This window comes from Brachyhypopomus gauderio, chromosome 18, assembly GCF_052324685.1.
Source record: "Brachyhypopomus gauderio isolate BG-103 chromosome 18, BGAUD_0.2, whole genome shotgun sequence".
In the NCBI taxonomy this organism is placed as follows: domain Eukaryota; kingdom Metazoa; phylum Chordata; class Actinopteri; order Gymnotiformes; family Hypopomidae; genus Brachyhypopomus; species Brachyhypopomus gauderio.
Window position 1 is genome coordinate 3,086,279 of NC_135228.1, and position 27,743 is coordinate 3,114,021.

Below are 27,743 nucleotides of genomic sequence, written 5' to 3' on the forward strand. Positions count from 1 at the left end.
CTCCCCAAGGCCTCCTCGGCGTCGATGCTCCCCAAGACCTCCTTGGCGGCAGCGCTTGCCGGCGCCACCACAGCTGCCGTTCAGGGGTCACCTACTGTTCCCTCCTCCACGACCTGGAAGGGGTCACCTGTTATTCCTGTCCCCGCGGCCCAGTTATGGACTCCTTCTGTCCCTGTGGCCCACGTGTGAGCTAGTTCTGGGTGGTATACCGGTTCGCACCGAAAACCGGTGTTTATTTTTGTTATCATAAGAATTTTTCATAAACCGGCCACACCGGTTTAAATAGCCTTCACGTGTCCGGAACGCAGCGCGGTCGTTAACTGTTTCTCAAGGGACGCTTTTTATTGGTGCACCGCTAAGCACACATGCAACAGAGCGCAAATCTAGCGATGCCGAAAATGAGGGATGTCCTGAACCACAAATTCTACCAAACACTGAAGTAAAAGTTGATGCCCCAAAGGAACTTTTGCCAAAGAAGGGAGCCATGTTTGTTGTCAGGAAGTACCGTATTTTCTCGACTATACAGCGCACCTCAATATAAGTTGCACCTATAATGTTAAAAAAAAAATGGAAAATGTTTTATAAGCTGCAGCGGGCTAAAAGCCACATATATCTACTGAACTGAATACATTTAACTGAACTGATCAGTTTCTAAATGGTGTCTGTAGCATTTCACGTGCGACAGTTTTGTATTTCAGATAGTGTTGTGGCGAATTCCGACTCCCCTCTTTTATCCGCATGAAGACGCTACAGATGATATTGTCAATTTACGTTTCTATGCATAAATAAGAGCTAGACTTTAATTATCCATCACAGCAAATGGCATTATCTATGTCCAAAGCCACACTGGCTCAAGGGTGTTAATTATTTATACACTGGCTATACCGAAGTTCACCTCTGACCACGACTTCGCAGTATTACAGCAGTATTAGGACAAAACTAGAGTGGTCAGTGAACTAAGTTATAATCACTGTAATGATTATACTGGTGCTGTCGTGAGCCGTGAGCCCCGCTCCACAACACTCAGTGCAGTCTCTCACTCAGAGCAGACCCTCACCGCTCCACGTCCACACTGCAAATGAACTGCGTATGCCCAAAGCTGCCGCTGATGCCCCGCCCCGCCCTGTATTTACAGAGCGGGATGTAAATATAATTGCTTTATATATATAAATGTAAATGTCTTCAGTGAGACGATATTTATTGGAGGCAGGCATGATCATAGTACAATTGCGGACTATTGGAACTTTACTTAATTAATATTCATTACCTCTGTCGCACAAAAGGTTTTTTTCTCAAGAGAGAGAGAGAAGAGGGACGTGTTCCAATCACAGGATGTTCCCCCAGGTCTGGCTAATGGATAATAACAAGTCAGCTAAGCAGAAATAGTAACACGTTTCTCTAAGACAAAGAAAATAATCCCCTACTGCTCTTCAAGACCAGTTCGAAGACACCAAATTTTGAATTATTCTAATAAAGAAAAGGATAAAGAATAAAGGATAATCAAAAAAAAAACAAAAAGACATGTTTCTTTGGCATGTAAACACACAACTAGACACTAAGTTAAATAACACAAACTAATAAAGCCAGTTGGAGTACAATGGAAAAAGGTGAATGAAGTACTGGGAGAGGAAGAGGAGAAGGATGAAGAAGAGCAGGAAGGTCTCAGCTCGGTAGTCACAGGTACAACTGTTCAACAGGGTTTTTTTATATATTTGGGTTGAATTGCAGCTCCCTGACAGCATATACAAATATATTCATGTTGGTCATATAACATGTGACATTAAGAAACATGAGACTCAGTTCCTTTTTTTGGCACGAGTTGAAAGGGGAAATAAAAAAGCCCATGAGAGAGTATGTAGACATTCAGTAGTAAACCAGTCATGTCTGATAAATGGTCAAACAAATGAAGATGAGCTTCCTGTGTGAGCGTCACACAGAGGGTCCAACACAGACAGAACCTCAGACACACTGCAGACAGTAGAAATGAACTTTGATCAATGAGCAGATATTAGTCATACCACATGATGTCAGAAGAAAAATGATGAGTTGACTTCATTGACTTTATACTCCTAGAAGATTCTGTGTAAAGTCAGGGATCACCTACTGAGTAAGTTATTACAGTTTCTATCACAGTATTACAGCATTATTACTGAATTGCTTACATATATTCCAGGCTAAAGAATCACTGCTCTAAAATGAAGAAACATTTCTCAAATAAAGTAACTTTCTCAAGTAAAAATACTGAAAATAATCAATAATATATATCGCAATGTCAGACAGATAAAATACACCAAAACACCATGTAATACACAGTGAGATTAGTGTTATAACAATTTATATTGATGTTTATGTCCACCAGATGAAACCTGTCACTCGCCTGTTAACCCTGTAATTTAGCCTGTATTGTTGGAAGTGAATGAGTAGGTCTATACTGTTGGTAGTTTATAAGTAGTCACCATTGTCTATGAGATAAGTTACCTTATTATCCTGAACAGCACACAACACTTTAATACCCTGAAGTTGGAAGAGTAGTGAAAACAAAAACATGTTTGTAACTATGACTGTAGTCAGATATGATGTCAGGATCTCAGCACTTTTTTAGAGCTAGAAATACATTTTGAAGTCAGTAAAACTAGATGCAAAAAATTTATTCTAACTCTAAAAGAACTTTTAACTTCTCTTACTGTCTATACAGTAAGTAAGAGGGTGTGAACACTTCTACAGACGCTGGTGGAGTTTAGTCTCATGATGTGCACTTTAAAGAATCAAAATGATCCAAAAGTCATTACAAGATTCAGACCGTGAACAAGAAGAAGATCAAGAATAAGGCTGGGGTAACAGTAGCTAAGGAAAGACAGGCTGGAACAAACAAATGATAGCTACATACAACAAGAGTGTGGCTGACTACTCCCTGGAGTTTAGAACGCTGGCTGCGGAAAGTAAATGTGGACCCGCAGCCCTGATGGCTGTCTATCAGCAAGGTCTTAATGACAACCTCAAGGACGAGTTAGCCGTTCGCGAACTCACAGTCAGTCTAGACGTGTGTATTGACCTCACGGTCAGATTGGACAACAGGCTACATGAGTGTACACAGCAGCATTGATCCCGTTGTCACGCACATAGTCACAGCAGGCTGTTTCACCATCGGCAGCGAGACCAGGGAGGAAAAAGAACAACCTATGCAAATAGGTCAGACCCAATTAGACCCACAAGAAAGGCAGTCACACCTGTTAGGGGCCGGTGTCCGTATTGCGGGAAGGTGGGTCATAAGCGCACTGCATGCCCTTACCTACAGGGAAAAGGGCAGGTCCGCCGGTAGATGGGAGGCCTCCGGTGGGCCCTTTGTGTTCTCCCCACTCGAACGGTTTGACCCTTCATGCAACCCTGTCATGCCGGGGAATAACCGAACACAGACAGCTCACGTTTGTTGACTCAGGGGCAGCTGGGAATTTCATTGACGCTGCTCTGGTCAGAACCCTCGGGGTGCCTATGGTACCGCTGAGCACGCCTCTCGCTGTGGCTGCTGTGGACGGCAGGTCCCTATCCTCAGGAGGGGTCGCTGATCAAACCATACCATTGACGATGACTATAGGGGGGCACACTGAACACATAGCCCTCTACGTCAATTAGGGCCCCCAAAACATCGTTGATCCTTGGCCTTCCCTGGCTACAACGCCACAACCCTGAGGTCGATTGGCTCAACCTGACGGTCAGCCAATGGGGCCCCATGTGCAAAGACTCCTGTCTCCTGGCTCCTAGGACCGGCACTCCCGACAGGTCACCCGAAGTCATTGACCTGAGCCGGGTTCCTTCCGAGTACCACGACCTGAAAGACGTCTTCAGTAAACGCCAGGCAGGTTTCCTGCCACCTCACAGGCCATATGACATCACTATCGACCTGCTACCAGGTACCTGCCCTCCCCGGGGTAGGCTCTTTTCCCTCGCTATGTCCGAACGCAAGGCCATGGAGCAGTAACATTCAGTAGTCCCTGGCTGCTGGTCTCATCTGGCCTTCCACCTCCCCAGCTGGGGCCGGCTTCTTCTTTGTCGGAAAGAAAGACGGTGGGTTGAGGCCGTGCATTGACTACCGGGGCCTCAATAGGATCACGGTGAAAGACCGTCACCCGCTGCCCCTTATGGCGACCGCGTTCGAATCCCTACAACAGGCCGTAGTCTTCACCAAGCTGGACCTGCGGAGCGCGTACACTCTGGTTAGGGTAAGAGAGGGGGACGAATGGAAGATCGCGTTCATCTCCCTGTCAGGTCATTACGAATACCTGGTCATGCCGTTCGGGCTCATGAACGCACCCGCGGTCTTTCAGAGGTTCATCAATGAGGTCCTGAGAGAGGCCTTAGACCGCTACGTATACGTCTACTTTGACAATATAATGATTTATAGCCGCTCACAGCTGGAACACACCAAACACGTACGTCGGGTTCTCCAACTGCTAAACACAGGTTAAATACAAATGAACAGAGTCTCTGATTCCTCCTCTGGTCACTAAACATGTTCAAACTGGTTTAAAGTGAAAGTGAAAGTCTCAGTGGATTCATTTTGTGTTGACAGGAACATAAATCACAGTTTAGTTTACTGGTGTATACATTACATTAACAAATGATTGTCCTGGTACATTTTCCCCTGAGAGAGTGATTCACAGAATGTTGTGTAAGAAAATTGCAGTATTTCTCTGTATGTGTGACATGATATGTTACAGTATTTCTCTGTATTTTGAGTAGGCTGCTGTGAATCTGTCTGTGAGAAGGATTTTGTGTAACGCGGCGGGTATGGTGACGTAACCACCGCGTGAATATACTTGAGAGGCGGACCCAAGTGCCGGCTCGGTCTGGCACAATAATATGCGAGAGTAGTAAATGTGGAGTTAATGCATACACACACAGTGTGGCAAAAACACCAACACAAAACGACGCGGAAAAACAATGCGCAAAATGAAACTAAACCGTAGATACTCGGTAGAAAAAGGAAACAAAAACAACACGGAAGACTGACGCATGAAAAGCAAAACTCACTCGTAGCGAGAGGGTGGAAAAAATAATAAAGGCAACTAAAAGGACGCGGAAAAAACTCGTCGCGTAAAACCGAAATAAGGACACCAGGAGAAGAATCTGGCTACTGGCAAAAATGCCGCAACAAAACAAAACCTTCCCAAAATAAATGAATAACGGATAGGAAGAGAAACAGATGGAGGAAAACTTGAGATTGGCTAGAAAGCAGCGCAGGAGACAGGGACTCGAATAAGTGAAAGAACAAGAGAGAGGGAGAGAGAAAGAATAAGGTGGCGAGACACCTTTAAGTTGAGAATGAGACAAGAGAAAGGGCTGAGAACGAGACAAGAGAAAGGGCTGAGAACGTACCGGCATAACCAAAACGAATCAGCAATGATCCGTCTCCAAAAGCTTCCTTAAAAAGCCATGGCAACAGGTGAGACGGATCATTGCTGATTGCGTGGATGTAGTCTAGGGCTGACTCGGGTGCCCCTAGTGGAGGTAGATGGTGTGGAATCCGAGCCAGCCCTGACAGAGCCCCCCCCTCTAGGCCCGAGACCCCGCGGGCCCAGAGCGACTGCCCTGTCACGACGGAAGTCGCGTATAAGAGAACGGTCGACAATGCGAGAGGCGGGGACCCAGGAACGTTCCTCGGGACCGTAACCCGCCCAGTCAACGAGGTATTGGTCCCGACCACGAACACGGCGGTGGTCCAATAACCGGGTAACCGTGTACACCGGACCACCGTCAACCATGCGGGGAGGCGGCGGGGCCGGAGCACGGGGCATGTGACACAAAACCGGGCGGAGACGCGAGACGTGGAACACCGGATGGACACGCATGGAAGGAGGAAGCAGCAGCCGGTAGGAAACGGGGTTGATCCGCCTATCCACCTTGAAGGGACCCAAGTACCGAGGGGCCAACTTCTTGGTCCCGCCACGGACCGGCAGATCCTTGGCGGAAAGCCAGACTCGTTGCCCGGGGCGGAAAGACAAGGCCGGAAGACGGTGCTTGTCAGCACTGCGACGGTAACCGGCCGAGGCAGACAAAAGGGCCTTACGGGCCTTACGCCATGCCAACCGGCACCGCCGCACCAAGGCACGAGCTCCTGGAACTGCCACCTCCTCTTCCTGGTCTGCAAACATAGGAGGGGCATAGCCATAAAGGCACTCAAAGGGTGACATCCCTAGAGCGGAGTGCCACAAGGTATTGTGGGCGTACTCAGCCCAGAGGAGTTGGTCAGCCCAGGAGGAGGGATTGGTGGAGGCCAGACACCGAAGCGTCTGCTCCAAGTCCTGGTTAGTTCGCTCGGTTTGACCGTTGGTCTGGGGATGAAAGCCTGAGGATAGACTGGCCTTGGCTCCCAGGAGACCCAGGAAGGCCCCCCAAAAGCGGCTGGTAAATTGCGGTCCCCTGTCAGACACCACGTCGGAGGGGAAGCCGTGGTACCGGACAATGTGACGGAGAAACAGGGAGGCAGTATCACGGGCCGAGGGGAGCTTAGGCAAGGCCAAAAACCTGGCGGTCCTAGAGAACCGGTCAACAATAACCAATATAGTGGTGTTGCCACGAGAGGGAGGTAAGCCCGTCACAAAGTCCAGGGCAACGTGCGTCCATGGTCTGGACGGGATAGGAAGTGGACGCAACAACCCAGCGGGTTTAGAATGGGAGGCTTTGTTTTTTGCACATGTCTCACAAGCAGCAACAAACCTGCCCACCTCCTGGTCCATCCCAGGCCACCAAAATCTCCTTTTCAGGAGCTCAAGAGTACGACGGACTCCGGGATGGGCTGCGAAAGGTGAGTCATGCCCCCAACTCATAACTTTTTTCCTTAAATTAGGATGAACATATAAGCGACCAGGGGGAGTCCCGCTAGGCCCAGGATTGCCCGTAAGAGCTTGCTTAACCTCAGTTTCGATACCCCATTGTATGGGTGCTACAATCTTGGAAGCCAGTATTACCGTACCGGGTTCTGAGATGTCGGCAGGTGGTTCCCACTGACGGGAGAGGGCATCTGGCTTTACATTCTTGGTGCCAGGTCTGTACGAAAGTGGAAAATCAAACCGCCCAAAGAATAAGGACCATCTAGCCTGCCTGGGGTTAAGTCGTTTAGCCTGCTGGAGGTAGGCTAAGTTCTTGTGGTCCGTCCACACGAGGAACGGATGTTTAGCCCCCTCCAGCCAGTGCCTCCATTCCTCTAGTGCCAGCTTGACAGCCAGCAGCTCTTTGTCCCCCACGTCGTAATTACGCTCGGCGGGTGTCATGCGGTGAGAGAAGTAGGCACAAGGATGGAGTTTCTGAGGAGTGCCTGTTCTCTGAGAGAGCACGGCGCCCACTCCGTAATCGGAGGCATCGACCTCGACGATGAATGGGAGGTCAGGGTCAGGCATGCACAAAACGGGTTCAGAGGTGAACTGTTTTTTGAGTTTGTCAAAGGCTTGCTGGGCCTCAGGAGACCAGACAAAAGGACCGGGAATTTTCCTAGTGAGAGCAATAAGGGGGGCTGCCAGGGTGCTGAACCCCTTAATGAAGCGCCGGTAAAAATTAGCAAACCCCAGGAAGCGTTGAACTAAACGAAGTGAGGTAGGAGTCGGCCATTGAGCCACGGCCCGGATCTTAGAGGGATCCATGGCCAAGGTATTCTGAGCTATACGATACCCCAAAAATCCTACTTCCTGGACGTGGAAGAGGGACTTCTCCAGCTTTATGTAGAGGTGGTTTTCCAATAGGAGCTGGAGTACCCGTCTTACATGTGTAAGGTGTTCTGCTACGGTACGGCTATAAATGAGGATGTCGTCCAAGTAAACAAAAGCATACCTGTCTAACGTTTCTCTCAAAACCTCATTAATAAAACGTTGGAACACTGCCGGGGCATTCATGAGGCCGAATGGCATAACCAGGTACTCATAGTGACCCGAAGGTGTGATGAAGGCGGTCTTCCACTCATCACCCTCACGGACTCTAACCAGGTTGTAGGCACTCCGGAGGTCAAGCTTGGTGAAGATAGTGGCCTGTTGGAGTGCCTCAAAAGCAGAGGCCATGAGGGGTAGAGGATGACGATCCTTAACAGTTACTTTATTGAGCCCTCGGTAATCAATACAGGGCCTTAACCCTCCATCTTTCTTGCCCACAAAAAAGAAGCCGGCTCCGACAGGAGACGTGGAGGGTCTGATGAACCCTGCGGCCAGGGCCTCACGGATATACTCCTCCATGGCCTTACGTTCTGGGGCGGCTAAAGAAAAGAGACGGCCCCTGGGAGGGCTGGAACCGGGAAGCAGGTCGATGGCTATGTCGTATGATCTGTGAGGAGGAAGGAAGCTAGCCTTTTCTTTATTAAACACCTCTCCGAGGTCGTGGTACTCAGAGGGAACCTTGGTCAGATCCACCGGGTCAAGGGAGCGTTTGGTAGGGGACTCAAAGCGTCTCTGGAGACAGGTCTCCCTGCACACAGGGCCCCAACCCCGCACAGTACGGGAAAGCCAGTCTACCTCAGGATTGTGGCGTTGTAGCCAAGGGAACCCCAGTATGAGTCGCATGTGAGGGGCACAGATGACATAAAGCGTGATCTGTTCTTTGTGACCCCCTATGTCCATGTTGATGGGTATGGTTTGCCTAGCTACTTCTCCTGAGGCTATAATGCGTCCGTCCACTGCAGCCACAGTGAGGGGTTTTTCCAGATTGACCAGGGGTATGTCTAGCTCCTTCACTAGTGAGGCGTCGATAAAATTGGCGGTGGCACCAGAATCAATAAAAGCCAACAGGCGTTTTTCATCAGAACCGCGCCAGGTTAATGACACGTGGACGTAGAGTCCATTATTGGGAGGACTTGAAACTGGGCCGGCCAGAGCCTCCTTACTTACTGGCGGGCTGGTCCTTTTTCCCTGTAATTCAGGGCATCGGGTACGCTGATGCCCTTCACCCCCACAGTAGAGGCATCTGCCTCCTCGGAGACGAGACTGTCTCTCCTGACGTGACAGGCGGGTGTGACCTAGGTGCATGGGTTGTGGGTCATCGGTGGCTTCTCGTGGTTCGGCAGTGAGTTTACTCCCTATGGTAGGTGTACTGTTGCATCGATGCAGCCCTCTGGCCTGCTTTCGCTCACGACGGCGGTTATCAAGACGCACTGTGAACGCAATTAGAGCATCTAGGTCGGATGGTGGATCACGGAGCGCTAACTCATCCTTGAGCCCTTCTGAAAGGCCTTCTTGGTATATGGCCATGAGCGCATCAGACCCCCACCCACTCTCTGAAGCGAGCGTTCTGAAGTCTAGTGAGTACTCTGCTACGGACATTCTACCCTGGCGAAGGCGCAACAGGTGCGGACCCACCACCCCACCTGACGACGGGTGGTAAAACGCATGCTTCATGGCAGCAGAAAACAGTGAATATGTGGAGCACACGTCAGCCCGTGATTCCCACAGAGGAGTAGCCCATGCTAAAGCTTTGTCATGCAACAAGGCCACTACGTAGGCTACTTTAGATCGTTCGGTTGGGAAACGTGATGGTTGCTGTTCAAACACCAGTGCGCACTGTAACAAGAAACCCCTACACCCTTCAGGGTCTCCTGAATAACGAGCAGGAGGAGGGAGAGCAGGTTCAAGACGAGCCACGGCAGCAGGTGTTCCAACAGAGACATGGGTATCACTGATCATAGCCTGTATGGCAGTTGTGAGGTTGCCGAGCTGCTCCGTTATCTGTTGGAGCGCCTGGTCGTGACCACTAAGTAGCTGCCCCTGAGCAGTGAGAGCAGCCCTGAGCTCAGCTGCCTCGCGAGTCGCGGCTGGGTCCATGTTTATGGCTGATTCGTTCTGTAACGCGGCGGGTATGGTGACGTAACCACCGCGTGAATATACTTGAGAGGCGGACCCAAGTGCCGGCTCGGTCTGGCACAATAATATGCGAGAGTAGTAAATGTGGAGTTAATGCATACACACACAGTGTGGCAAAAACACCAACACAAAACGACGCGGAAAAACAACGCGCAAAATGAAACTAAACCGTAGATACTCGGTAGAAAAAGGAAACAAAAACAACGCGGAAGACTGACGCATGAAAAGCAAAACTCACTCGTAGCGAGAGGGTGGAAAAAATAATAAAGGCAACTAAAAGGACGCGGAAAAAACTCGTCGCGTAAAACCGAAATAAGGACACCAGGAGAAGAATCTGGCTACTGGCAAAAATGCCGCAACAAAACAAAACCTTCCCAAAATAAATGAATAACGGATAGGAAGAGAAACAGATGGAGGAAAACTTGAGATTGGCTAGAAAGCAGCGCAGGAGACAGAGACTCGAATAAGTGAAAGAACAAGAGAGAGGGAGAGAGAAAGAATAAGGTGGCGAGACACCTTTAACTTGAGAATGAGACAAGAGAAAGGGCTGAGAACGAGACAAGAGAAAGGGCTGAGAACGTACCGGCATAACCAAAACGAATCAGCAATGATCCGTCTCCAAAAGCTTCCTTAAAAAGCCATGGCAACAGGTGAGACGGATCATTGCTGATTGCGTGGATGTAGTCTAGGGCTGACTCGGGTGCCCCTAGTGGAGGTAGATGGTGTGGAATCCGAGCCAGCCCTGACATTTTGTGTTGGCATGTGACCCATTTTGTAATTGTATGTGTGTTCTGTATTGTGTGTCTGCACGTGTGTGTTTGCAGGTGTCAGCTGTAATCTGGAAGAGGAGATATGACTAAAGAATGGGTGTCTCTGGGGAACAGCAAACACAGTTAGGAGAGAGGTGAGTGACACACACAGAAAGATAGAGATGAGAATGACACACACAGAGAAAGGAGAGAGGTGAGGAACAGTGGGACTCTGTGTGAAAGCATTGATGCTCCGTTTTGCATTGAACACATCAGTCACATTTCAGTAGGTTTTGCTTTAAACACATCAGAGTCATATGTTCAGGTGGTTTAATGAGGACTGATCTGATGTTGTTGGATAGGGGAGTTCTGTTCTGCTCCTGGAGGACTGGGGTCCAGCACAGTTCTGTGATTTTCATCCCCAAACACACCTGACTCAATTCATCATTGCCAGGTTTAGTAGGTGTGTTAGAGCAAGTTTAAACCACCAGACCATGGTGAACTCTAGTTCTCCAGGAGTGCAGTTGGACACCTGCACCACTGAGTAAGACCCTTCATTTCAAGTTGTAATACTTCTATATACACAAGACAATACACATATGGTCCCCAGTATTTTATGAAGTTAACAATATGTTTTCCCCAATGGTCTGTGTTAGTTTATTACAGAGAGAGAGAGATTAGACTTCTGTATGACTCCTACACTTAAAGTCCAGAATTGTAGTGGTAACAACATCTTTTCCACATTGATGTGTGTGTGTGTTAGTTTGTTAAAGAGAGAGAAGTCAGACTCACCTGAACCCAGCTGTGTGTCCATGAAGAGTGACTGGTCAATGACCCCTCCACTTACCTTCAGAGGTGGAGAGTGGTGTAGTGATGAGAGGTAAGGATGGTCTCCTGGTTGTAGTGATGAGGTAAAGATGGACTCCTCATTTAGGACAGTGTTCCTCACTCCCAGTCCCACCTGATCAAACTCACTCAGCTCATCATGAGCCCCTTCATGAGCAGCACCAGGTGTATTGGAGCAGAAAAACACTAAACTTCTACATCCAGCACTGAGTGTAAGAAAGACTGGATTATGGGATTAAATCAGTTCATCCAATACTGAGAGTGAGGAACACTTGATTAGGAGATTACATCTGTTTATCCAGACTGCATTGTACATTATTTATGATGTGTTTAATGATATTGAACACGTATGAGGGTATCACGGCTGGCTCGGATGCCACTCCTCCTACCACCACTAGAGGCACACGAGTCAGTCCTAGACTCAATAGGCACAATCAGCAGTGATCCGTTTCAACTGTTGCTATGGCTTCTTAAGGAAGCTTGTGGAAACGGATCACTGCTGAATCGTTTTGGCTCGACTTCACGTTGTCAGCCCTTTCTCTGCTTTCTCTTGTTGCGATCGGTACGAAATGTGTCTCGCCACCTTATGCATTCACTCACTTTCTCTTGTCTATTCTTTTTCTACTACTTATTTGAGTATCTATCTCCTGCATCACTTACTGGCCTCTCAAGTTTTCCCCCAGCTATTTCTCTTCCTATCCATTTCACGTTTATTTTGGGCAGGGTTTTTTGTTTATTGCGGTGAATGCATGCAGCCAGTTACTTTCCCTGGCGTCCTTAGATTTGTTTTCACGAGTTGAGTGTTTTCTGCATCATTTCTGTTTCCTTTGTTATTTTTCTCCCGTGTCTCTATGGTTGAGTATTGCCTTTTTACGTGTCGAGCATTCCATATCATTTTCTGTTATTTATCCTCCCGTGTTTTTTCGGTTGAGTTTATCTCTACGCATTGAGTTTCTTCCACGTCTTTTGTGTTTTGTTTTGCTTCTGTGTGTGTGGGTGTGTGTGTAGACGCATGCTCACATTTTTACTACTTGCGTTTGTCAGCACTTGGGTCTATTACTTCCTTGGTTTTAATGCGGTTGTGACGCTGGGTGCAGAGAAGAACGAGGCACGGATTCCACTATTGGACACATTGACGTAACATTCATTAACTGTAACGATTTATCAGGGAAAGGGGTGATGCAATAGCAGGTTTTGAATATATATTACAAAGATACGCAACAGTACACAGAACAGAAGCAGAACAACTTGGCATAAGGAGAAGAGAACAATGGAAGGAGGACTCAGACAGGGGGCTATACACTAACAGCAATACATACGAGGGTCAACGAAGCACGCACATACATAAGCAATGAAACATTAACCAACCAAAGAATACAAACACAGGAAAACCAACAGCGAAACTAACCAGTAGTGGCGTGTAAACATGTAATCCAAACAGAGAGACAGCGAAATGGGAATAAACACTACAAAACACGTAGGGTGTAGAAGCAGACGAGAACAAACTAAACATTTAAAAACAAGGCAGACGTAGAACATAAGTTGAAGACAAACCTGAACCAGACTGCAACACAAGCCAGAAAACGCAGGGCAACTAAACACTACACCTTCCTGTAAGGGCAAACACAACTATACGGCAAACCAGAACCATACAGCGAGAAGATAAAGGGAAGCGCGGGGCAAGGCGAAAGGGCGACAGAACAAACAATGACCGACAACGAGTAGTGAAATAGAAGGGCTAATATACACTAAAACAGGGGAGTGGAACAAGAAACAGGTGTGAGCATTGACGACGGGGGCGTGACCGAAAGAGGGAAACAACAGAAACGAGGAATCTAGGCGCGACCAGGGAGGAGGGTGGAGCTGGACGTGAGATTAACAGAATAGTGCAAATGGCGTGCGTATAACATTCACAGACCAAATACGTTTAAGACTCTGACAAAGACGAGCACGGGACACTGCGCAAACGCACATTATATAGACCACACAAGCCCAGAGTGATCACGAGACGAGCCACAGGTAAGACCAATAGACACACTCAGACACATCCACACCCAACATAACCACACGCCCAAAGGGGAGGGGTCAGGGGCTGTAAGGTGACAGCGGTGTGTACTAGTTGGTAAACCCGCCGTTACAGAAGGTACTACATATTCACTACCATGTGTTGTGTTTGTCCACAGGGTACAAAAGAAATTAGTGCTCACCAACAAAAACCATGTGGAGGTCTTATCTGTATATCAACAAAGGCTCAAACAAGAACTGATGGTGAGATTAAAAAAAATTAATGAAGAAATCTTACATCATAGAGACTCAACCCTTTTAAAAGAGATTTTCACAGAGCTCTACATCACAGAAGGAGGGAGTGGAGAGGTCAACAATGAACATGAGATAAGACAGATTGAGACAGCATCCAGGAGACCAGCAACACAGGAGACACCCATCAAATGTAATGACCTCTTTAAAGACAAACCCATCAGAACAGTGCTGACTAAAGGAATTGCTGGAATTGGGAAAACAATCTCTGTGCAGAAGTTCATTCTGGACTGGGCTGAAGGAAGAGCCAATCAGGACGTCCTCTTCACATTTCAAATTCCTTTTAGGGAGCTGAATTTGATGAAGGAGAAAAAGTTCAGTCTGATGGAGCTGCTTCATCACTTTTTCCCAGAAACAAAACAGTTACAGTTAATAGACTGTGATGCTTCTAAAGTCATTTTCATCTTTGATGGTCTGGATGAATGTCGACTTCCTCTAGACTTCCAGAACAATGAGAGTTTGTGGGATGTAAAAGAGTCAATCTCAGTGGATGTGCTACTGACAAACCTCATAAAGGGGAATCTGCTTCCCTCTGCTCTCCTCTGGATAACCTCTCGACCAGCATCAGCCAATCAGATCCCTGCTGAGTATGTTGACCTGGTAACAGAGGTACGAGGGTTCCATGACCCTCAGAAAGAGGAGTACTTCAGGAAGAGAATCAGTGATCAGATCCTGGCCAATAGAATCATCTCACACATGAAGTCATCAAGAAGCCTCTACATCATGTGTCACATTCCAGTCTTCTGTTGGATTGCAGCCACTGTTCTAGAGAAAATGTTGGTTGAAGCAGAGAGTGGAGAGATCCCCAAAACTCTGACTCAGATGTTCACACACTTCCTGATATTTCAGATCAAACACAAGGACAGAAAGTACCATGGAAAAACTGACACAGATTCTCACCAGACTACAAAGAGTGTTCTAGCACTGGGAAAACTGGCTTTCCAACAGCTGGAAAAGGGCAACTTGATCTTCTATGAGGAAGACCTGAGAGAGTGTGGCATTGATGTCAAAGAAGTGTCAGTGTACTCAGGTGTGTGTACCCAAATCTTAAGAGAGGAGCCTGGACTGGGGCACCTTGGGAAGGTGTTCAGCTTTGTACATCTGAGTGTTCAGGAGTTTCTGGCTGCTTTATATGCATTTCTCTCCTTCATCTCCAACAACACAAACATGCTGGAACATCAAACCACTGCAGTCCCACAGTCCAAAAGATCAACAATATCTGACTTCCTTAAAAACACAGTGGACAAGGCCTTACAGAGTAAGAATGGACACCTGGACCTTTTCCTCCGCTTCCTTCTGGGTCTCTCACTACAGTCCAATCAGACTCTCTTACGAGGCCTCCTGACACAGACAGGAAGCAGCTCTCACAGCAAAGAAGAAACAGTGAAATACATCAAGGAGAAGATCAGGGAGAATCCCTCTCCAGAGAAATCCATCAATCTGTTCCACTGTCTGAATGAACTGAATGATCATTCTCTGGTGCAGGAAGTCCAAACATACCTGAGCAGTGGAAGTTACCTTTGTCTCCGTGGAGCCAGTCTCTCTCCTGCTCAGTGGTCAGCTCTGGTGTTTGTATTGCTGAACTCAGAAGAGGAGCTGGATGAGTTTGATCTGAGTAAATATGAACTATCAGAAGAATGTCTACTGAGACTGCTGCCAGTGGTCACAGCATCCAGAAAAGTTGAGTGAGTATTTTCATTCGTAAACACATTAATTCATACATCTACACATATCTGGTTATTTTCTCCACTAAAGTGAAAAATTAGACGACTAATCCAAGTCCCTCTTCTGAGAATCATGCATGTGAACAGAGAGAACATGTGTATATGTGTGATATCTCACCAACCTGAACTGTGGATGGAAAGACTAGTTTAACTTTGGTATTAGAGATGAGTATGTACTTATCTATTTTTCCCATGCACACAAAAAATGGTTATATCTCACTAGAGTACTGAGCTGTAAGCAGTGATGCCAGTAACGCGTTACTGTAGTCGGACTACTTTTTTCAGTAACGAGTAGTCTAACGCAACTACTATTTAAAAACTAGTAGTCGGATTAAAGTTACTTATCTAAAACATCGTGCGTTACTATTTCTGCATTTCGGGGGAACGTAGGTTATATTTATTCATTCTTATTTTTTGGCTACATGTTTCTTACGCGGTTACGTCATCTCTGCTCTGCGGCGCCAAAGTCAGATGGAAGGAGAGGTTCGCCTTTAGCAGCTGGAAATGCAGGCATTATTTTGATTTTATTTCGGCTAAGGAAGACAACATTAAGGTCCGTTGTACACTCTGTCCTGGCGACAGAGTGCTGTCTACTTTCAAAAACACAACGTCAAACCTGAAATAAAAAACCGGGGCTTGGCGGCGAACGTAAATTGTTACCGGGCGGGGTGTAAAATGGACTAAATTCAGTATTATATCGCGATCGATCGATCGCCGGTGGTTGGCGCCAGATCGAACTAGTAACTCATTGAATCATAGATGTGGATCAGAGGTAAATAAACTAGATTTTTTTTTGGCGTGAGATATCGGAAGTGTAGCGTGTAAGCGTGTGAAGACAGTCAAATGCGTGTGTCTCAATGCGTGAGAGTTGGCAACCCTGTAAGTGGGCGGAGTTGAACAGAAAGACTGTCTTATTTATTTATTTAAAAAACATGTAAGCCTATTTCAAGAAAAAGTTTACAAATGCCAGTGTCATTTTTGATGTTCCGGGTAAAATACATGTCAATAAAGTGAGTATTGGCAGAACTGGTAGTCATTTTCATGTTATAGGGGCGGGGGATCAGCCTCTGCTGAAAGTAACTAAAAGTAATCTAACTTTTAAAAGCAAGTAGTCAGTAACTTTACTGAGTTACTTTTTAAAGAAGTAGTCAGTAGTCGGATTTCTGTTTCAAAGTAACTGTGGCAACACTGGCTGTAAGTGAGGAGATTATCTCTTTCTCTTTGCAGTCTGTCTAACTGCAGTATTACAGAGGAAAGCTGTGCTGCTCTGTGTTCAGCACTGAGGTCAAATCCCTCATCACACCTGAGAGAGCTGAATATGAACAACAATGAACCAGGAGACTCAGGAGTGAAGCAGCTCTCTGCTCTACTGGAGGATCCACTCTGTACACTGGAAATACTACAGTGAGTTACTGACTCTTTATACACACACACACTGTGCTATTTGTCTGCCTCTCTATCTCAAAACCACATTCATTTATTACTCTTTCTTTCACCCTCAAACAGTCAATATTTTTTGTGTGTATGTCTGTGTGGGAGAGAAACTGTGCTCATGTCTGCAGTGGCGAAGCTAGACTTTTTTTCAAGGGGTGGCCAAAGGGTGACCAAGGTTTTATCAGAGGGGTCCATATACAAATGATAAATGAAAGGAAACACATATTTTCTCTTAAAATTACCATTTGCAGTGGGGTGGCACTAGGGGTGGCAAGGGCTCTGTTGGGGGTGGCAATTGCCCCCCCCCCCCCCCCCCCATTGGCTCTGCCACTGCGTGTGTGTGTGTGTGTGTGTGTGTGTGTGTGTGTGTGTTTGCGTGCGTGCGTTTATCGGAGATGTTCAAAAGGTCCAAAACACAAGTCTAAGCAAGATCAGGAGTCTTTAGGCTGGAGTCAATGAGAAGTCACAAGTCATGTGGCTGAAGTCCAAGCCAAGTCTCAAGTCAATACCAGGATAAGCTTAGGCACAGGAGATGGAAAATAATGATTTTATATATTAGCTGTCCTTCGGTTATGTCCAATGATTTGAAACTCCCTATAGCCAAAGGATCCACGTACGGTACTCCAGCCAAAGCCAAGGTACCCTCGTTTGTTTACATTTGACACTTCTCTCCGATTTCCCACTCGCGATAAGTGATGATACATCAGGAGAAAAGGGGCAGCATCCCAAATCAACAAAACAAAAGTTAGGAATAATAACAAAATAAACACAGAAAGAAGGTGTTTTTTCTATAACTCTCACATTGCCTGAATATTAAACTGACTCTTATTATTTTGGATGAGTCCGTGTGGAGAGTCATTAGGGACGAGTTTCAAGTCTGATGAAGTCTTTTAGGCGACTTATGTGCACCTTCGACTCATCTCTCCCATCTCTGGCGTGTGTACAGTATGTTGATATGTCAGTATAAGGGTTTTTTCTTCTGTAAGTATGAGATCTTTTTCTTCTTCTCTCTGCAGGCTGTATAACTGCAGTATTACAGAGGATGGATGTTCTGCTCTGGCTTCAGCTCTGAGATCAAACCCCTCATCACACCTGAGAGAGCTGAAATTGGATGACAATAAACCAGGAGACTCAGGAGTGAAGCAGCTCTCTGCTCTACTGGAGGATCCACATTGTACACTGGAGAAACTACAGTGAGTTACTGACTTATTGTCTTATTGTCTCTTTTCACACAGAGTCAGTATTACTTTTTCCTCACATATTTTCTCATATTTCCTCACATATTTTCTCATTTCCTCACATATTTTCTCTAATGACCTTAACACAGACGCAAGTGGCGGTCGTGAAGGCCCCGGAGCACTACACACTTTTTTTTTGTAATAATTTCAATAGCTTTTAAACGGTCCTTCATAAGACCACCAAACAAGTTGTATTACATAAAGTGCATGGTGTACGGCAACCTACAACTTTTTTTAAAACTTAATGACTATGAGAAAAAGTTGAGAACCCTTGCTATAACAACACATTTCATGTGTAGGTGTCTTTAATTAGGAGTGTTGCAATGTGTGTGTGTAGGTGTAGGAGTATGTGTGTATCAGTATGTGTAAGTTGAGCTGTACATTTGATGGATTTTTCTATTTCTCTCTACAGCCTGTCTGACTGCAGTATTACAGAGGAAGGCTGTGCTGCTCTGTGTTCAGCTCTGAGGTCAAACCCCTCATCACACCTCAGAGAGATGAAACTCAACCGCAATAAACCAGGAGACTCAGGAGTGAAGCAGCTCTCTGCTCTACTGGAGGATCCACACTGTACACTGGAGAGACTACAGTGAGTTACTGACTTACTGTCACTTTAAATGCATGCAGACGCAGTGAACACAGTTGACTGACACAGATGAACACGTACACAGATAGACACTCAGAAATGTAAAACCCAAAGGAGGAATCTGGGGTGGATTGTGACTGAACCCCCAACAAGGGACACTTTCTATTGGAGCACCTTACTCCAGCAGACCGACCCTAGACCGCTCATCGAGGGGCAGGGCCAGAGACGGAAGCTGTGGTAACCGGAGCAACTCCAGGAGTGGTCACTCCTGAGGAGGGTCTGCCAACAGGCCAGCCTAAAACACCTAAAACACCCTCCCTAAGAGAAGGGGCATGGATAGAAATGGAAATAGGAGACTGGACAAAAACCCAGACACAGGGATACACACAGAGATGGTCACAGACCCAAACAAAGTTTGCGCGGCACCCACCAGGAAGTCCCATACCCATATGGGACCACAACCCCGCAGGTGCTACTCTTTGTGTCTCAGAGGAGTCCGAGGAGCTGTGCCGGCCCTGTTCAGGGGGCTGATCCTCCAGGGCTGGTGCTGGTGTGTCCCAGGAGGAGCTGATGGACAGTGTAGAAGATCCCCCCTGGCTAGCCTCCTCTCTCGGCAGCTGGTCAGAGACATCCCTATAGAGGCTAGTCATCCCTTCTTCTTCCTCTGCATGAACGCAGTCTCCTAAATACTTAATGAACTCGGGGAAAGCAACCCGCTCTTCTCTTCCCAAGGCATTCAGTTCAGCAGAAGTGGTGGGCAGTACGAGGCAATGCTTGTCTTGCTTACCTTTCAGTATCCTGGGGATCATCTTGTGCTGAGTTGGAAGTGTCGATTTAGCTATAGATTTTTTCAGACAGATGACAGCAAAAACACATGACAAGGACTAAGTTTAGACAAAGACAAGCAATGAACACAACATCGACATATACTAAATAGTCTCACATTAACAAGTGACAAGACAGGTGAGATGAATGACACAGATGAACACGTACACAGCACCACCCACAAATATATAAGGACACAGACACTGACAAACCCAAGGGAGGAACCAGGGGCAGACCATGACACTCACCCTCACCATCTTAACCTCCAACACACACACCCACACACCTGCTGTGATGGATGTGCACTCCCAAGCATGCACACACACACAGAGACACACTTTTTCTCTATATAATCTGTTCCTCACTAACACACACAAACAAACTGAGAGATGTGTGTGTGCAGTGTGTGTGTGTGTGTGTGTGTGTGTGTGCATGCGTGCGTGTGTGTGTGTGTGTGATGAGAGATGTGGGAACCATCTGTGCGTGTGCATGTGTTTGAGAGACATTTTGGGTGCTGTGTGTTATTTGTAAGTGTAAAAATGTTTTTCATGCTTCTCTTTGCAGTTTATTTGACTGCGGTATTACAGAGGAAGGCTGTGCTGCTCTGGCTTCAGCGTTGAAGTCAAACCCCTCATCACACCTGAGAGAACTGAATTTGGATTACAATAAACCAGGAGACTCAGGAGTGAAGCAGCTCTCTGCTCTACTGGAGGATCCACACTGTACACTGGAGAAACTGGAGTGAGTTACTGACTTACTGGCTCTTTATACACTCATGCACACAGTCTCTCTCTCTCTCTCTCTCTCTCTCATATGGAGCCATTCCTGTTGTGTATTATTCTGATGCCTGTTCTGGTTTGTTTGCCTGGTGTTAGACGGCTGTTTTAGTGTTGTCTTTGTTAGCTCTTTTATACCTGCACATGGAATCTCACCTTCATTCTGAGTCAAGATAGGTTTAGCCAATATCCAGCCTGGAAGGCACATGTACACAACCCTGTCCAACCAATCACTTAACTCACTCCTCCACACCCAATCATCCACTTATTAATCATGTTATTTGTTTTAACTTTACGCTCACCCTGATTAAAACCAACAGATGCTGTTATCCAGAGCTTTGCATTGTAGCTCTCAGCCAACTGTTGTCCTGCTGTCTTGGGCTTCATCATTCTTTTTTTTTTACAACTTACTAATGATTTCCGCTCTTATTAATAACATTGCTAGTTTTGATTGACACACTTGTGCCTTGCTCCTGTGTAAATGTTGCAAAATTAATGTTTATCCATTATTTTAGTCATGGTGGAAATCCTGTAAAGCAGGAGTGGCCAACCTGCGGCTCTTTGCCTGGTTTCATGGGTCTCCCCAGCCGGTCCACTCTCACCTGCACTAACGGTCTGTGCTGTGGCCCGGTTACCTCATCAGCTCTGAGGGCGACACACTGCTACATCTTTGTGGTGCACAGTTTGTTTAGAAGCCTAGTGAGCCGCTAACACTTTTAAAACCGGCGTCTGTTTTGTTTTGTTTTTTTATGTGCTGTTCGCTCAAACGCACATGTGTGTGAGAAAAAACACCGCCAAGCTTCCCAGTCAGGACAAGATCATTTCAATTAACAATTTGTGTCAAGTTTGCTATAAAAATGGCAGGGGAAAAAATGCACAGCAAAACAAAAATATGAAAATGAACGTTTTTAACAGAGTAGGGAGAGTAGGCAGAAGAGAGAGGAAGGGATGGTGATGTTCAAGCATGCCCATGTGTATAATGTGGCTCTTAGCTGTAACACAGTAAAAAAGTGGCTCTTGGTCTCTGATGGGTTGGCCACCCCTGCTGTAAAGTATTCTAATGAGGTTTTTCACCAACACATTACAGAATGTAATCATGAATGAATGAATGAATGAATCTTTCAACTTGTATAGCGCCTTTCTAGAACCCAAGGTCGCTTTTACAATTTTAATACAGGTACAACTCTTACACAGCCAGTCACACACCGGTGAGAAGCGGCAGCCAATTGCGCACAGCGTACTCGGGATCCACAGCCCCCTGGGGGACTGAATGGGGTGCAGGGAGGGGGGAGAGGACAGACCCTAGTGGCAGAGCACCATCCACCACTGGGCATACAAGCACACACACATTCATGCACACACACTCAGACAACTGTTTTTATTGAACATGAAGAGAGACAGACACACACTCAGGGAGAATTTGTCAGGAAATCAGGGAATTCCAATTTACCTAACCTCCATGTTTTTGGACTGTGGGAGGAAACCGGAGACCCCGGAGGAAACCCACGCAGACACGGGGAGAACATGGAAACTCCACTCAGATAGGGACTTGAACCCAAGACCCCAGTGCTGAGAGGCAAACGTGCTAACCACCAAGCCACCGTGTTGCCCACATACATTCCTTGAACATTTTCATACGTCGTGGTCCTTGAATGCAGTTTAGAAACAGTAAAATATTAAACATGTTGAATATCTAAAGTGAAAAATGTCATGCTGCCTGACTCCAGAGACTACAGTTCCCAGGATTCCTTGCGCTACCCAAATAAAGCAATAACTCATTCATACTCTTGTTGTAAAAATATTGCTAACATCTCTGTTTGAAAGCACACTGAGCATTTATTCTGCAGTCTACTTCATGGTTTGGAAGCATACTGAGCGTTTTTTTCTGCCATCTACTTGATGGTTTGATCCGGTTTGTGTTTTTGTTTGCTCTCTTGTATTTGACCCTTTCCCTGATTCTGCCTGTTAACTTGTGCTTTTGACCTGGACTGTTTCTGATATCGAATTTGGATTCAGTCTATGTACCTTTTCTGCCATCTTGGTTTTGATTCCTGGCCTGTCTAACAGTTGATTTTTGCTCTGAGAAATCCTTTTTATTAAAGGTCTGTGAGCATCTGTGTTGACATGTTCCTGTCATTACATTAAATTGTTTACCTACTACTTAAAACTACAGACTTCTAACTTTAAATAATACTTTGTCTGATGGGTTCATTTCACACTTTAAGTAAACACAATAAGTGGCAGGTAATTTGTGGTAAATACATTAATTTTATGTGTAATCAATGTGTAATGAAGGTAATTGTGATGAATGTATAGAATAAGAAAAGAAAACAATGTGTGAACCACACCCCCACATGTGTGTATATATATATATATTAGTGGTGGGACTTTAACGCGTTAATTTCGATTAATTAATTACAGGAAAATTAACGCACTAAAAATATTAATGCATTTTAACGCATGAGACACTTTTGCACCGTGGAATGTTTCTCAGTGCACGAGTTCTAGACGTACAGATTATATGGACGCACAATAAAATGAGCATGATGGAGATGACTGAAGAGGCTACGCTGGTGGATGGGAAATTTAAATATAAGAAACTTCCAGATGGAAGTACAAACAAAAATAGTGTTATTTGCACTTTATGTAGGAAGGAGTTCGCTTATCACAGGAGCACTTTCACCCTTCGTTACCACCTCAACGCAAAACATGTTGGGGCTAACGCGCAGGTCAGTAATGATAACTTATCTGCTAAGAACGTTTTGGGAAACTCACCCCTGGATTTTAAATGACCTTCATTGAACCATTAAGACTGGATTAAACTTTCGCGAGTGACCGTAGCGCGCGACTCCGCACGCGTTTATACATGACGCGTCACATTATTTGCAGTGTTGTCCGCTCTCTCTGGTCGAGGATAAAGGCTTACAAGAAGCGCTGCAAATTGCGTCAACTGATGCAAGTTATGAACTACCGTCCAGAAAGACAATGTCGAAGAAAATCCAGCAGCTGTATGATGAGGAAAGGGAAGTAAAACAGGTTATTGTGAAGAGCGCCACAAATGTGGCTCTGACTGGGGATCACTGGACCTCTGTTAGCAACAAGAATGATCTTGGTGTGACAGCTCATATAGATGATGAATCTATAGATGATGAAGATCCAGTCATTTGCTTTGAGCATGCAGAAGACCACTTCTAGGCACTATGGAGATCCCTGTGGCAGAGGCCTGGGAAATTATAGAAAAATATACCATCTAAAATGGTATTAAAAAACATCTTCTGATTTACTTCAATTCTTCCAATATCCGGAGCAAAACTCCCAAAATTAAACATTTTTGGTCAGAATTTCCAGTGTTGAACTGAACTGTTTTCTGCACTCATCTATTGGTCTGTGTAGTAGACTGGTGGAAAAATAAACAAGATGTTGAAGTTTATGATTATGTTCATTGATTCATTCATCATTCAACCTTAAATTAATATTTCTCATGTTAAATACTGAAATGCGATTAAAATGCGATTAATTTTGATTAATTAATTACATAGCTTCCGATTAATTCGATTAATATTTTTGATCGCGTCCCACCCCTAATATATATATATATATATATATATATATATATATATATATATATATATATATATATATATATATATACGGATGTGGACTACGGAAACACACCTCCAAGGGGAGGGGTCCGGGGCTGTAGTGTGACAAAGCCCCTCACCAAGGGCACTACCTGTCCCGGGGTGCCAGCAAAGCTATAACGCCCCGGACCCACACCAATGGACGGGTCCGGAGCCACCGGTGACGCGTCCGGGAGGGATCGCCCCCGGTGGAGAATCTGCCATGAACAGCCTAGAACACCCTCCCTGGGAAGACAGGGGAAAAGACGTTAGACACACACAACGGTACATTTGCGAAAATGCAGACGGGCACATTTATCAACATGGGAACGAAAGGGAAAAGGGGATTAGGGACAGACACAAAACAGACACAGGCAAACACTGAAACGGTAACAGGCTTCGCGCTTGCAGGAGGGCTGTCAGGGGAGAAAACCCTCCCTGGGCTGCAGGCGCTGCAGTGGGCGGTCTTCCCCAAGCCCTTGCCGCTGATCCTTCGCTGCTTGCGGCGCTACTGGGCACACTACTCGCTATTGCCCCAGCAGTAGGGGGCAATCGCAGCGGCATACAGGGGAAGAGGCATGATGGTGCCTACTGGCCCTCTTCCCCTTCTTTGCGCGTGACGCGTAGCCTGGCATTTCTTTGGGCGGCTCGTCATTCTGTGACGCTGAGTGCGCGTCAATGAACGAGGCAGCACAGAACGAAAATAAACACTTTTAAATGGTTTATTGTGTGAAGCGCAAACAGCGCATATGAAACATTAACGCAACCTACGTGTGAGACTCAAACAAAGATGAGCACAAGACGATACACACACACACACACACTCTTTATACATTTCAACTGACAAGCACCGCGTGAAACACGCTATACTAATGACACGGGTGAACACACACACACACACACACACATGTACTGTACATATATGGACGTGGACTACGGAAACACACCCCCAAGGGGAGGGGTCCAGGGCTGTAGCGTGAAACAATGGACAGTTGACTAGATATATAATTTAGATACAAACACCACAATTTGAGAATTAAACTGAAAAACATCTCTCTCTGACTACATATGTAAACATAGTTCATTATTTCAATCAAATTCTCACACACAAACATTATCAGCCTTTCTGAAGCCATTTCACTCACTCACACAATATTTCTCTCATTCCTACCCTGTGTGTGTGTGTGTATGTGTGTGTGTGTGTGTGTGTGTGTGTGTGTGTGTGTGTGTGTGTGTGTGTACACTGAACTGTAAGGGTGACAGGTTTTTATCTTTCCCTCTACAGTCTGTCTAACTGCAGTATTACAGAGGAAGGCTGTGCTGCTCTGTGTTCAGCTCTGAGGTCAAACCCCTCATCACATCTGAGAGAGCTAAATCTGACTGACAATGAACCAGGAGACTCAGGAGTGAAGCAGCTCTCTGCTCTACTGGAAGATCCACACTGTGAACTGGAGAAACTACAGTGAGTTACTGACTGACTGAGTGACTTACACACACACACACACACACACACACGCTGTGAGGCTTGGAACATAGTATTTTGCAGATGGGAGCAAAAAAGTATTTAATAATCCATATCAACCTATACCAATACGTAATCCAAAAACATAAGTCCAGGTCAGTATTCATCCATATTGCAGGTACGAAGGGACAAATCCAAAGAGGTAAGAAACAGAAACCAGGTTGAACCATGAAAACAGATCATTGAGAATAAACGCTCAGTATGCTTACTACAAAAGGATTCAGCATTACTTCACAATGACTAAAAGGCATGTAGTATATATTGGTGAAAACAGGTGTGTGTCTAATAATGAGGGGGGAGGACCGAGGCAGATGTTGCATGGGGTTCTACACACACACACACACACACACACACACACACACACACAAAAGCATGATATGAACATCTTAATTACTTGGCAATCAAATTAAATTAATTCTAGCACACAGTCTCTCACAATCTCTCATGCGCACAATCTCTCATGCGCACTCTCACAACCCCCCCCCACATAGACACATAGACACACACCGTATTTTTATTTCTTTCACACAAACATTTCTGAATGTTACTCACATGTGTCTCACGTGCAAACAGCATATTTAATTCAGTTTGATTTGTTTGGAATTTTTGCTATTTGTTCAGATACCTGAGGTTTGTCATTTTAATCTCTAGTGTGTGTGTGTGTGTGTGTGTGTGTGTGGACGTCTTTAACTTGGGTGTGTACAATTTGATGACCTAGTGTGTTCATGTCTGATCACTTTGTCGTATTCCTACAGTATCTGACCTGACAACACACTGCTGAGTCTCACACAGAAGAGGACAACCAAAGACACACACACACACACACACACACACATGATTCTACATTAAATCTATGAATGTAAAACAAAGGTTTATTACAGAATTAAATATACAGTTTCATAGTTTCCCTAAATTAGCGTATATAAAGCTCAACAATGTGATGGGGATACCATCTTTAATAAGTTGAATTGCTTTCAATCTGTGACTAAGAAATTTTACTTACGGTTGTTGTTAGGTTTCGTATTGACTTCACTTCGATCAATGTACAATGACCTTGGACCCTGTCTTTTGATTATTATAGGCACTTGTAATGGCAAATTTCTGGTTTGACAGGTTCACTCAGATGTTACATTAAAACAGGTAAATTCGTTTTTCACAGTGTACAGTATTAAGACCCAATCATTCATTTGCATTTTCTGCACTGAACACAATACTATGGGCCCCTCATTTGAATTACTATTATTCAGGAAACATCTGGGAATGTTTACTTTCATTCTAATGGATTTCTTGTTTCTCCGTAGAAAATGTGTAAATTGTGTGCATGTTGTACACTAAGTGACTTTAAATAATGTGTTTTGTTAATGTTACTTATAGACTTTAAACTTCCAGTATGTTAAGGAAGTCTGTGATGTAGCGCTATTTGATCCCATAAAAATACACTTCGCAAAACTCCCCATCTTTGAACAGGAGAATCAGTGGATGTAATACTTCAGATTACTTACTGGAAATCTCACATATACCTATATCATATCTTCATTTAAACTATTGATTGTGTTATTGCATTTTGTTATTTAAATATGTATTTTTATGTAATAAAATGTATTTTAATGCTTTTATTCTGTAGTTAAGTACATCGCTACAACTTTCACAAGATGATAGATTTGTTTTATTTTTTGTATAAAACACTATGAATTTCCACTGTGTATGAAATGTGTTAAATAAAGATGTTGCATTGCCTAAGCTGTAGTCAGTGTAACGGTTGCGAGGGAGTCGAGAATACGAAGACGAGGTGTGTTCACCTAGGCTACTGAGGTCAAACCCCTCATCACACCTGAGAGAGCTGAATCTGAACCACAATAAACCAGGAGACTCAGGAGTGAAGCAGCTCTCCGCTCTACTGGAGGATCCACAATGTACACTGAAGAAACTGGAGGGAGTTATTGATGTACTTTGATTTGTGTGTGTGTATGTGTGTATGTGTGTGTGTGTGTGGAGAGGAGGAGGGCCGAGGCAGATGTTGCATGGGGTTCTGGGTGTTGTGGTCCTCCTGGTTGTACTGCATGACACTCGCATACAGTCAATAACTCTCTCTGCACCCCACACCCCCCTGCTGCACACACACACACACACACACAAGCATGGTATGAACATCTTAATTACTTAGCAATCAAATTAAATTAATTCTAGCACACACACATTTCTGCATGATATTAACACGTACAATTATGACCTATCTAGGCTCTAGGCCAGGGGTACTGAAATAGAAATGATGAG

General features: G+C 45.3%; 1 protein-coding gene across 5 annotated transcripts; it reads left to right on the forward strand.

Moving 5' to 3' along the window:
- Nucleotides 1-1,889: 1,889 nt before the first annotated feature.
- Nucleotides 1,890-27,202, forward strand: LOC143481748 (NACHT, LRR and PYD domains-containing protein 3-like). Of its 5 annotated transcripts, XM_076979882.1 has the most exons (11): nucleotides 1,891-2,107; nucleotides 10,658-10,737; nucleotides 10,945-11,126; nucleotides 11,346-11,462; nucleotides 13,612-15,429; nucleotides 16,696-16,872; nucleotides 17,919-18,095; nucleotides 18,553-18,729; nucleotides 20,116-20,292; nucleotides 25,233-25,409; nucleotides 26,225-27,199. In XM_076979882.1, the coding sequence occupies exons 3-11, from the start codon at nucleotides 11,077-11,079 to the stop codon at nucleotides 26,229-26,231; spliced, it is 2,877 nt and encodes a 958-aa protein (XP_076835997.1). In that variant the 5' UTR covers nucleotides 1,891-2,107; nucleotides 10,658-10,737; nucleotides 10,945-11,076; the 3' UTR covers nucleotides 26,232-27,199. The 5 variants fall into 5 exon arrangements, with proteins under 5 accessions (XP_076835995.1, XP_076835997.1, XP_076835998.1 ...); XM_076979880.1 differs by lacking the exons at nucleotides 25,233-25,409; nucleotides 26,225-27,199 and adding an exon at nucleotides 20,843-22,692 and having other exon boundaries at nucleotides 1,890-2,107; XM_076979883.1 differs by lacking the exon at nucleotides 25,233-25,409 and having other exon boundaries at nucleotides 26,225-27,202.
- Nucleotides 27,203-27,743: the final 541 nt, after the last annotated feature.

Bases quoted from the DNA above. Each gene is read 5' to 3' on its own strand.
- LOC143481748 (XM_076979880.1), top strand. From the start codon at position 11,077: ATGGTGAACTCTAGTTCTCCAGGAGTGCAGTTGGACACCTGCACCACT. The intron at 16,873-17,918 runs GTGAGTTACTGA...TTCTCTCTGCAG, and splicing joins TGTACACTGGAAATACTACA to GCTGTATAACTGCAGTATTA. The intron at 18,730-20,115 runs GTGAGTTACTGA...TTCTCTTTGCAG, and splicing joins TGTACACTGGAGAGACTACA to TTTATTTGACTGCGGTATTA.